Here is a 12,665-nt window from a genome sequence, read left to right as displayed (position 1 = left end):
AAAATTCCCAGCTTCTATAGGCCCAAGAGCACATCTCCTGTCGTATTAAAATCTGCATGAGTGTTAAAATTTAAAATCTTGTTAACCTTGGTGATCAAGACTAGAAATCCACCGCTCATTCACCTCCAACTCCGGTTAAAAGAAGCATCTCTTGACTATCTAAATAAAAGAACATCGGTTCCTTTTTATTCCACATTTCTAGATGTTTAACAGCTAGAGTTTCATATCTAAAACTTACCAATACTATATTTTGTTGGAAATGAGTTCAATTAGAAAATTAGAATTATATGTCTAAATGAAAACTAAATATCCCTAAAAATACAGGGTAAAATCCCTGAGATTTATGAGAAGAACTTGGAAAAGGATTAATTTATTATTTCCCCTGAATCCATTAAATAGCATCCAATGATTAATTAATAGCTTAACAACAGTCTTGGGCAGTTCAGTTCTTACTTTATCCAGGTCATAAGTTCCACCGTATCTGGGTCATAAAATTCTTGTAGTTCCATTAATTCTGTCATTAATCTTGGAAAAAACTAAAATACAAAACAAAATCCCCAAAACCTGTGTGTAAGTAATTAGAAAGTTTAAAACTGTTTCAGAGTACTTCCAAAGACTAAGAGGCCAACTTATGACAAACAATATTACAACATTGTTCTCACAGAAAAAATGGCATGAATTGCTTTACTCTCCTTCAGTTTCTTGCTAGTTCTTCTCAGCCCAAATAATCTACTGTATGGTTCACTGCCTACGCTCAATACATAATTTTATCAACCAAACAATTAATCATCAGTTGTATCTTTCATGCACATGCACACTGAATAAATAAGTAAGCAAACAAATAAATTTCAGATCAAGTCAAATAATTCACAGGTTTACTGGCAATTAATTTCATGTTACATTATGATAACCCAAAGAGTTTACATTATTTTATAAATATTTAAATTTGGGGATTGCCAAAATACTTTTTACTATTTACTAATAAATACCATTTATTCACCCATTTCCTTTGTCAGTTATAAACTGAATTAATACCAGTATTAGACTACAGAAAATTGCATCAGAGTAAAACTGTCTTACCTCTTCTATCATGCTCCTATTGGTAGAAAATTATGTATTATTAAGTATATCACGCTTTATTTTGTTAGAATACTGTTCCAATATAAGTATCCTACACACACATATAAATTTATCACTACCTTATAGATAACATATATTTTCATCTTATGAAAAATCTAATTTTCTTACCTCTTTCCATAAGCTGAGACCTATTATGGTAGGGACAGCCATGCTCAGAATGAGAGCCTAAAATGTTAAAGCAAAAAGGGTTATGGATAAATATATTTCAGAATGTACTATAGAGGTACTAGACACTGACTCTATGACCAATCAAATATTCTTACAGTTATAACAATTTCAGTCCGAGAAATTGGAGTCAGCATGGAACCTAGTTCACAGAGTGAGATGGGTGAAGAACAATAAATTTTATATCAAGCTGGAGACAAAGTGAGAAATACATATTTGCAATATAAATTTAAGGCAGAACATAAAAAGGGTAATGCACATCGCAATATTTCAAATAGTAAGTCAATATTTGACAATTTTTCCAGGAATTTAACTTATGAAGAGCTTACAAAAAACACTGAACTGCTATGAAAACAGCTAACAACAACAAAAAGACAATGAATTAACACAGGAAAAATAGCCAATATACATCAATATACTACTATGCTAAGATAAGAATGCATAAATTCCTCTGGAAAAAGACTGGCAAAATACAACATGACTATTATTAGAGATAATTTATCATCTTCCTACCAAAACCTGTTCTCTTCCTATTGTCCCATGTCTGTTGGTGACCCCACAATCCAGTCACACAAACCCAAAACCTAAGAAACGTCTATGATTTCTCCCTATTCTTCCTTCTCCCATACTTACCGAGGCACCAAATCTTATTACTCTTCTAACTATTTTTTCCACTTCAGCGTAGTACAGTATTAATTAAATGGGCTTTGGAGCTAGAAGAACCCGGGAGTGAATCACGGTTCTTACACTTACAAGTTATGTGATCTTGGGTGAGTTATTTAACCACTTTATGCCTTAGTTTGTCTATAAAATACAGATAATAAAACTTAACTAACAGGATCTTTGTAAGCTTTGAATAGCATGTGAAATGCTTCAAACAGTACCTGACACATAGTGAGCTCTCAAAACAATTGAAGTTTTTATCGTTTCCATTCTCCATGGCCTGTACCTGGGTGACAGCCTCCTTCCTGATTCCAGTCTCTCACCCTTAAGCCCATCCTTCACAGAACTATAAGGGTGAGCTGAGAGAAAATGTAAGGCTGACTCTCTCCTGCCCTTGCATAAACATGTCACTGTCTTCCTACTGCCTGTGGGATAGCACCAAGCATGACAGGACACTCAAAGACCTCGATGACCTTACCCTCCTAGACTTCTCCAGTCTCATTTCTTGACCACTATTACCTCACATTTTATGTGCCAACAAAACTAAATATATCGTGCTTTTTCTTTACCTCTGTTTTTATTCCCTTTGAATACATCAAAGGGAATCCCTAAAAAAACTGAATTACTTAGCCCTTCTCTGTTCCAACAGCACCCTATCAACACTTCTTATCTGTTTTTATGACTGGGAGACTATAATCCACTTGATGAAATTAATCTCTTTGTTTTTTTTTTTTTTTTTTTGGCCGCACCGAAGGGCATGCAGGATCTTAGTTCCCCAACCAGGGATCGAACCTGTGCCCCCTGCAGTGGAAGTGTGGAGTCCCAACCACTGGACTGCCAAGGAATTCCCCTAATCATGTTTCATTTATCTTTTTACTGCAAGCACATTACACATAGCAGGCACAGTGTAAATGTTGCATTCTCACTGAAAACATTCCATAGTTCTAAATCAAACTGAGAAAAATATTATCAAAATTAATTTTTGAAAGCCTCTCACATTGCTTCACTTATATTTTTACCTTCTATTTTTTAAGTAGTCTGCATTGAAAACACCCTATTTTTATAATCAGAAATTATTAAAAAATGTTTGCCATAGAATCTTTTTCTTTTTTTCTACCTATAAATCATAATGCGATTTACTCATGCTATTATTTTTTATAAATTTATTTATTTTATTTATTTATTTTGGGCTGTGTTGGGTCTTCATTGGTGCACGCGGGCTTTCTCTATCTCTCATGCGGGCGAGTGGGGCCTACTCTTCGTTGCGGTGTGCGAGCTTCTCATTGCAGTGGCTTCTCCAGTTGCGGAGCATGGGCTCTAGGCGCGCAAGCTTCAGTAGTTGCAGCAGGCAGGCTCAGTAGTTGTGGCTTGTGTGCTTCAGTAGTTGTGGCATGCAGGCTCAGTAGTTGTGGCTCATGGGCTCTAGAGTACAGGCTCAACGGTTGTGGTGCACGGGCTTAGTTGCTCCACAGCACGTGGGATCTTCTTGGACCAGGGCTCGAACCCATGTCCCCTGCATTGGCAGGAGAATTCTTAACCACTGCACCACCAGGGAAGCCATACTCATGCTATTTTAATTGTATTCATGTGGTTCCCATTTATATAACTGAAAGAGAAACAAGAACTTAACACAAAATAACAATGACTCACCAACAATACTGGGTGTACAGTTCGTAATCGAAGCCACTTGAAAAGTGTCATCCAAAGTTCAGGAGAACATACACCAAATGCTGCTAACATGCACATATAAGGAGTCCAGAGGTATTTCACGCTGGAAAAGACAGAGTCATACATGAGCTATCCTATAAACATAATTATTATGTGATTTCTCTTTTCTGAGTTCTTTCCTAATACTCATGAAAATACCACAATGTTGAAGGACAATGAAAAAGCTTAGCCTCTAATTTTCAGCAACATATTGTTATTCACTGCTTAAATAATCAAGAGACATGTGGGTTACTAAAATGAGGATGCAATAAGACATTAATATAGATGAGGTATAGTAAAATTGTACTCTTGGAGAGAACATAAACTGTTATACTTTTTCAGAAGGCAATTTGGCAGAACCTATAAAAATTCTAAATACAAGACAATCCCATTTCTAGTAAACTAGCCTACAGATATATTAGCATAAATGTATAAAGATATACATGTGGGGTTTTAACTGCAGTATGTTGTTTTAATTGCAAAAAAAAAAAGAAACCTAACTATCCTTCAACAGGTACTGATTAAATAATAAATCCTTATGAAAAACAAAAAAGCAAACTGCAAAATTTTATGTATACTGTTACCCTAGTTTTTTGGTGATTTTTTTTCTAATGTACATATATGCAGTATAGCCAAAAAAAAAACATCTGAAAAGATATTGCTGACAGTTGTGACCTCTGAGGACTGGGACAGAAGGATTTTCATTTTTTACTTCATACATATCTATATTATTTGGGTTTGTTAAACAATCTGCATTATTACTTTTGAGATTAATTTTTTAAAAACAGGATTGAAAAATTAGGGCCCTTAACTTAAAAAGATTAAAAATCCAGGTGTACAGAAAAATGAACTTGTGCAAATAAAAGGCAGTACCTTACTTTAAGTTGTAACTTGTACAGGAAACAAAAGAAACCCATCACCCTAGGTGATGGTAAAAGCTGAAGACAGAAGAGGAAGAGTTTAGAAAACTTTGTGGATGTCATTGCTTCACACAGATTATCAAGGAAAAATAACATCTCAGAAGATAACTTTTGTAGTTAAGACTAAGGAAACAATAAGATCCTTCTAAGATATATTCTTTGACGACAAACTCAAAAGAGACTAGAAGAATATGAGGCCAGAGTACAAATGTGAACTATTGTGGTTTTATAAAACAGCAAAGCTATGAAATGGGGAAAACAAAGTAACATTCATCTAATAAAAATTTATTGATCATACACTTCAGGGTGACCAAAGTACTAGAGAGAAAAAAAGAAAAACAAGACATGGCTACAGCCCTCAAGGAGGGCTTTATTAAGATGGAATAAAACTGAACACATGGGAAACAATTAGAAAATAAGTATAAAAAATTTATATAAGGTCTAGGGTGATATGAAAGCAAAAGGACCAATTTGAGAATGTACTTAAGGTTTAAAACAATGAATACTGAATCAGGCTTTGAGAGAAGTAGCTGGATGTATATAGAATACATGTTGCTAAGACAGAGGAATTGCATTCGTTTCCTCTGGTTAACCAGTAACTCCTAAAACCAATAACTTCCCCATTTCAGAAAATACCAAACCTATTTTTCCAGTCAGCCAGAATCAATACTAGAGTCTGGTTTATAACTCCAGGAGAGACTACTCACATTGAATTACATGTATATGACATTCCTTGGAACACAAACTCTCTGCTCTAGACATTGGACCATTGTGCCAATCCACTGATTTCTTCGTTTACAACCTCTCCTTACCATTTTATGTCAATAGACAGCTAATTAACATCTCAACTTTTAAATTCTCTTCCAATTCAACCAAATGCCAGATGAATCCTTTTCAAACATAACTATGAGAAGACATGTTCTGTTCAAAAATCTTTAGTTTCCCAATACCTACAGAAATAAATGAAAACTCACTCAAATGGTTTTCAGGGCCCTCTAAAATATGGTCCCGACATACCTTTTCAGTTTTTTCTACTACTTCCCTAAATGATTAGAGTTCCAGCCAGAGTTTGCAGAACAATCTCAGTGTTTCCATCCCATAATGCACACAAGTTTCTCCCTCCTGGTAAAACTGCACCCCTCTCTAGTTGCTGCCTTTGCCTCTGATTCCCTTTATAGCCAGACTTCTTGAAGTCTACACTCATGTCTCTTTCCTCAGCTTCTTTTCTCTCTGATCATATCCTTTAAAAACTCTTCCTTTGGCTTCTGAATTGCAACTCTTCCTAGGATCCCTCCACCACAGTCCCTGCAACTCCTTATTTAGTTTCCAATTCCCAAATATCTTAGTTTTGGCCCCTTTACTCCATCTCCATTGCTACTCACTTCTAGATTCTACTATGATACCTTCTTAACTGGTTTATCTTCCTCTAATCTTGTTTTCCTCAAATCTTTCTCAATCATTGCTGCCCGAGAGATTTTCCATAAAAGAGTAAAGTTGATCATATCAAACTTCTGCTTAAAACATTTGATCTGTTCCCTGCTTATTTTTCCGGACATATCTCACTATTTCCCTCACATTCGTCCCATAGTATTGGTTTCCAAAGAATACTTCTTTTTCCCAGATTATTATACACACACGCACGCGCGCGCGCACACACACACACACACGAGAAAACTGACAGCCTGGCCAATCTCTATTTCTCAAGACTGTGGCCCTGTTTAGAAAATCTCCCTTAAGCTGATTTCCCCTACCTACCTTCCACAAGTGAGTTAGTACCTCTCCTCTGGATGCCCAGAGCACCCTCTGTATACCTTTCTCATAGTATTTTACTTTGTTCTAGCTCTTGGTTTACTTATCTAGAATAGGAACTCTGAAAAGATTCAAAAAGACTAGATTTCATCTCTCTCTAATCCCTACTGCCTACCTGGTGGAGTGCCTGGCACCTCCTAGGGGACCATGCAAGTTATCTGCATGAATAGATGATCGTGTCTTAGAGGTCTAGTGAGTAAATTAGAGAATCAAGGACCAATGATAGAATAATGCAGATTACATGTTCAAAAAAGGGATCTTGAACTTAAAATGACAGATCCAACAATGAAGAATGGTGGGAATAACAAAAAGTTCTTTTTCAGAGAGAAATAAAACTGAGGAAGGAGGGGAAGGAGGGGAAAAAGGTAAACCATGCTCCAAATTCTAGTACTACTAGGCAACAAGATGAGAATCAAACCCTGAATCACTTAAAATATTCATGGATTAATACACTTCTTCATCCTGTTTAGGTACTATGGATTGCTAATTATTAGAGTGAAACTTATTCTCACTTCAAGTTTCCATAGAGATACCCCCTTGTCATGGGTTTGGCAGTCTGATAAAGTCTGTGGACCCCCTTATAAGAAAACATTTCTAAATGCATAAAATACATAGGCTTACAAAGGAAACCAATTATACTGAAATACTGATATTAAATAATAAAATTTGTATTTGTGATACAGCAATATTTGTACTTGTTTATTAATACATTAGATGCAGGTCTAATAATTACTATAATTTTGAAGTAGTGATGTATATAAACAATATTCAAGATACCTGTAAAAAACCAGTACAATGAGAAAATAACTATGCTTTCTGTTGGTGAAAGCACCACGGGTACTGCTAAAATGACTGTGATTCTGTATCTGTATTCATAATTAAAGGAAACTTAAATCTTATACTGTATCAATATTCTTCACGTCTCCCTGCTTTTATTCCCCTCCCTATACTTCAGAACCCTAACTGCTCCTCCTTGTGGCAGCAATTTACCTGATTTGTGAGTGTGAGGTGACAATACTCAACAAACACTTATAGGCTTTTACATTTTGGATCTTCCTTTTGCAGCATGGGTGTATATAGGTGCAGCAGGCTTACCAAGGCTCTGGCCATTCAAGAGGGAAGGCCTGAAATTTAAGGACTAAACTCAGTTTGGGGTGGAAGATATTCAAAGGCCTTTTGGTCACACATGAAAAAGAGTTCTCCAATGCAACTTTTATCAGAATCAGAATCATTCAGATGACCAAAATATATTCCTCATATATATTTGGTTTTTGACCACGGGTTTCTGGCTCACAACTCCCCAAACCCTTGGAATTTCCTAAGCGCTGAGAACTTAAATGTATCTTTTATTATGTTAATGAGGCGACTTTTGGAAAGCAGCTAAGGATGGGGACTGGTTGCCAGTGGAGCCAACCAGGTGATGAGAGCGTTGGAAGTTTCAGTCCTACCCCCAGACCTCTGGGAAGGGGAGAGGCTGGAGGCTGAGTTCAATCACCAATGGCCAATGATTTAATCAATCGTGCCTATGTAATAAAGCCTCCATAAAAACCCAAAAGTACAGGGTTCAGGAGCTTCCCGGTTGGTGAACATGTAGGGATTTCTCTCTCCTGGAGAGAGCATGGGAGCTCCAGCCCTTTCCCCATACCTTGCCCTATGAACCTCTTCCATGTGGCTGTTCCTGATTTATATCCTTTGATAATAAACCAGTAAGTAAAGTGTTTCTCTGAGTTCTGTGAGCTGCTCTACCAAATTAATCAAACCTGAGGAGGGGGTCTTGGGAACCTCTGATCTATAGCCAGTTCACCAGAAACACAGGTGACAACCTGGACTTGTAACTGGTGTCTGAAGAGGTAGCAGGGGAGTCTTGTTGGACTGAACCCAAGCCTGTAGATTCTGATGGTACTTCTGGCAGATAGTCAAAATTGAGTTGAATTGTAGGATACCCAGCTGGTGTCCAGAGAATTGTTTGTTGGTATGAAGAAACCTCCTCCCCACTTTGAAATTGGGTGCTCAGAACCATTTCATACTCCTATGTCTTATTTCTCATCTGAGTCAAACTTCAAAGAAAAGGGTATATTGAACCCTCACCCTCACCCTCATAACACCATTTACCTCTCCTTCGCTTATCAAAGTTATAATTTTATTTTTGTGTGGTTAGCATCTGTCACCTTCAATAGACCATGAGTCACATAAGGTTAGAGAATCTTGTCCACCACTGTACCCCCAGCACCTAGCACAATGCCTGGCCCTTGGAAAACATTCAATAGTTTTTGAACAAATAAATTACTAAGTAAATATCGGTTCACTGTACTATAAACACCTCTCTAAACTCCAGTTAGATTAAGGTTTTTTTGAGTTTTTATAGTGTTTTTATAAATGTGTTCTTCAAAGTATCCATTAACTACCATTAGAAAGGACAATTCTTTGTAAAAACAAATGGCTCAAATATACACTTACCCTTCTATAATCATTGCAAGAGAGCCCAATAAAATAGTGTGAATCACGTGATAAATTATTTCTGGCCTTTCTCCAATTTGTCCATCTTCAAGCGTAATAGTTTCTTTCAGGGACTTACCACTACTGAAAGAAATGTTTTTTTACTACTTTGAAAATATTTATTTGAAAAATCAAAGATCTTTAATATCTTCATTAAAAAAATATAGATAGTTCTTAAAATTTGAAAGTATATTCTGCTGGTCAAATACCTAACTTAGGTATCTCCAAGTCTTTGAAAATGGCTATTGAAGCTTGAAGACAACTGCCTCAATAAAGACTAAACATGAAAGTTCAGGAAATATAATAAAAAAGATACATAGGTTCCTTTTCCAAGATGAATTATCACTAAACTAATGATTGTTAAATCAATACAGTTAAATAATAATTTGAATTACTAAGTTCTCAAAATTAAGTTACTACACACAGCCTCCTTTCAAGTTTGATAAAAATATTTTTAAATAGTCAAACTTTATAATTTGAAATCACTTATACTACTAGTTTCAAGTAATTAGAAAAAATTATGCTTACAGTAAATAAAAAATCTGAGTAAATTAGTCTGTAAAAGTTTAACTGATTATTTAAATATTATTCCTGCATTAAAAATGGACATTACAGGGACTTCCCTGGTGGTCCAGTGGGTAAGACTCCACACTCCCAATGCTGGAGGGCTGGGTTCGATCCCTGCTCGGGGAACTAGATCCAGCATGCATGCCGCAACTAAAGATTCCATGTGCCGCAACTAAAACCCGGCACTGCCTAAATAAATAAATATGAATCTTACATATTTAGATGTATAAGCTTAAATTTGAATTTCATCTACTTAACTTATAATGATATTTTATACACTGATAAAGAGAGAATTCAATTAGAAACTCTAAAACACACAAATATTGGAAGGATATTAAAAATAAGTTTTCTATATTTCCATAATTTATTAGTTAGTAATATGATTGGTTCTCCTAGGTACTTACTTAATTCTCCTAAAAATAACTTGAATCATAGAAAGAAAACAAGTAATTAACACTAAAATATAGAAAGGTAATAAAGAAGACTGTGTCAATCGCAAAAAAAATTCTTGAGATGGTGCTTGAAGGGATTCTTGACATAGGAGCCAATTCATTGTAAAATTCCTACAGAAAACAAAAGCATGATATTAAAATCACAGATGTTTTAAAGTACTGAACTTAAAATTATTTTTTCCATCTCAGTAAAAACTAAGACAAAACTAAACGCACTTCCTAAATCCGTTAACTTACAACAGAAAGGTCATACCCTTTATAAATGAAAATAATAGCATTAGTAACCCTCCTCAACAAACTGCCCTAAATAAATTTAAAACTACATTTTTATGATCCAGCAATGTGACCATCTCTAGAACCCAATACAGTTTTAGGGGAGTTTTACTTTCTATTTTTACCTGGAAGATAACAAAAAAATTCAACTGTCTAACCTCTAACAGCACTGTCCAGTATGATAGCCACTAGCTATACGTAGCTAATAGCACATGAAATGTGGCCAGTGCAAATGGAGATAGTCTTTAAGCACAAAATACACCCTGGACTTCAAAGATAAAAAAATCAAGAAAAAAGGAATTTAAAAAATACAAAATATATCTCAATAATTTTATATTGTTTACACATTAAAATAACATTTTTAATATATTGGATTAAATAAAGTACGTTATTGAAATGAAATTCACTTATTTCTTTTTACTTTTTTTTAATGCAACTACTAGAAAATTATGTATGCAACTAATGTCATATTGTTATTGGACAGCCCTGTTTTATACTGATAAATGTAACTTGACTAGGACCCATTTTAAAAAGAGGTATCTAATTATTAAGACAGAAATCATAAAATGTGAAATGTAAGTTTTTTGAGCTATAACAGTCAGGATAAACTTTTTTTTTTTTAACCCACACTAAATATAATCAACAAGCCTCCTAGTTATACGTAGATTTATCTGCATTCTCACTCCCAATCCATCTTCAACCTCCATTTAATTCTCAAATTCCTAGCCCTGGGGGAAGAGGTGAGCGATGGAATGATGTTCAGGAGTGCTCACGGATGGATTGAGAATGCTTCACAAATCACTGGGTTTAAACTAAAAGGTTAAAGTTTCACAATGTGCCAAACAGCTATACAACTGTATCAAAGAGGCTGCCATCAAAATATTTTGTACCTAGGACGAAAGCACGTCTTAAAAATCTGCCTACTAAAGTAACTGATTCTATAAGGTCTAATTCAAATTCCAATTTAATGATATTCTTTCCATAACCCCCGTCTCAATCCTTCCTTCCCCATATTCCCATGGCACTTTAATTATCCCTTTATTATAGTGCTTAATGCAATCTGCTATGCGTTAGATCGTAGTCATTTTTGTATCCCCCAGAGTACCTGGCCCAGTATCTTGCACATTAAATAAATATTTATTAACACTTCTTTACTGATTCTTTTCTTTTCTTTTCTTTATTTATTTATGGCTGCGTTGGGTCTTCGTTGCTGTGCGCGGGTTCTCATTGCGGTGGCTTCTGTTGTTGCGGAGCGGGGGCTCTAGGCGCGCGGGCTTCAGTAGCTGCAGCTCGCAGGCTCTAGGGCACAGGCTCAGTAGTTGTGGCACACGGGCTTAGCTGCTCTGCGGCATGTGGGGTCTTCCCGGGCCAGGGCTCGAACCAGTGTCTCCTGCATTGGCAGGCGGATTCTTAACCACTGCGCCACCAGGGAAGCCCCTTTTTTAACATCTTTTTATTTTATTTATTTTTTTTGTGTGTGTGGTACGCGGGCCTCTCACTGTTGTGGGCTCTCCCGTTGCGGAGTACAGGCTCCAGACGCGCAGGCCCAGCGGCCATGGCTCACGGGCCTAGCCGCTCCGCGGCATGTGGGATCTTCCCGGACTGGGGCACGAACCCGTGTCCCCTGCATCAGGAGGTGGACTCTCAACCACTGCGCCACCAGGGAAGCCCTCTTTACTGATTCTTAAAATTCCGTCTCAACAGAAATGTCTCTTGAAATTCTGGTGAATTACAAATCCTGATATCCAATTGGCACATTTGCACATAAGGCACTTATTATTTACACCACCCATGCCATTAATTGTATAAAAACTATCTAATGAGCCAGCAATATTCTTAAGGACAAGATTAATAAGTCTTAATCTTAAAATACCCAGTATATTACCTTGTGAAGCCTAGTACCTGACATGAGGAACAAAGGCGCACTATAGAACATCAACTAAGAAACACTGGACAAAAGCAGAGCTTAATGCTAGGCTCATTCTAGAGTCTTCCAAGGTTAAAGAGAAAATCAGTGAAAAGGCCAGTCAATTATGGAGGTCTGCAACCAACTTTTACTAGTTGCCTGATGAGTGTCAGGCCTACAAATACACCTGAAAAAGACATGGTCCCTACCTTTATGAAGCACATGGCCTCTTAAAGGATCCTTTTATCTTACTAGATAGCCATATACGATTTACACTTCAGAAGGCTTCTCCAGTGTCTAAGCAATGTCAAACACTTGGTTAACTGATATATCACAACATAAAATTTCATTCACAGTATCTAAAATCCCATGTAATCCCAGCAAACGATTATAAGATTCTACGGTCTACTATATGAACTTGAGATATGTATAGGTAAATATATATTTTCTGTTATGCAAATGGACTCTATCAGTACATAAAATCATTTATTTCATTTTAGATTTAAAAAATGCATTTAAACAACAAAAGGTACAACACTATTTTTGAATTTAAAAAGTCAGCTTCTG

At 36.2% G+C, this 12,665-nt stretch overlaps 1 protein-coding gene across 9 annotated transcripts in view; it reads right to left on the bottom strand.

The window, feature by feature from the left end:
* DPY19L4 (dpy-19 like 4) overlaps positions 1-12,665 on the bottom strand; it is a 62,336-nt gene that overhangs the window by 11,750 nt on the left and 37,921 nt on the right. For 7 of the 9 annotated variants that reach the window (XR_009559577.1, XM_060287428.1, XM_060287429.1 and 4 more), the window contains 5 exons: positions 9,872-10,030; positions 8,862-8,984; positions 3,619-3,739; positions 1,249-1,305; positions 454-536 (listed from right to left, as the gene is read on the bottom strand). Coding sequence is in view for 8 of the 9 variants with exons in the window: in XM_060287428.1 (XP_060143411.1) it covers positions 454-536; positions 1,249-1,305; positions 3,619-3,739; positions 8,862-8,984; positions 9,872-10,030 (543 nt within the window). In the remaining variant the exon portion in view is untranslated. The remainder of the gene's footprint in view (positions 1-453; positions 537-1,248; positions 1,306-3,618; positions 3,740-8,861; positions 8,985-9,871; positions 10,031-12,665) is intronic. The other 2 variants (XM_030862908.2, XM_060287430.1) reach the window with 2 other exon arrangements.

The sequence above is a fragment of the Globicephala melas genome, chromosome 17 (genome assembly GCF_963455315.2).
Source record: "Globicephala melas chromosome 17, mGloMel1.2, whole genome shotgun sequence".
NCBI lineage: Eukaryota > Metazoa > Chordata > Mammalia > Artiodactyla > Delphinidae > Globicephala > Globicephala melas.
The sequence above is the reverse complement of the archived record's forward strand: the minus strand, read 5'-3'. Positions and strand labels throughout refer to the sequence as shown.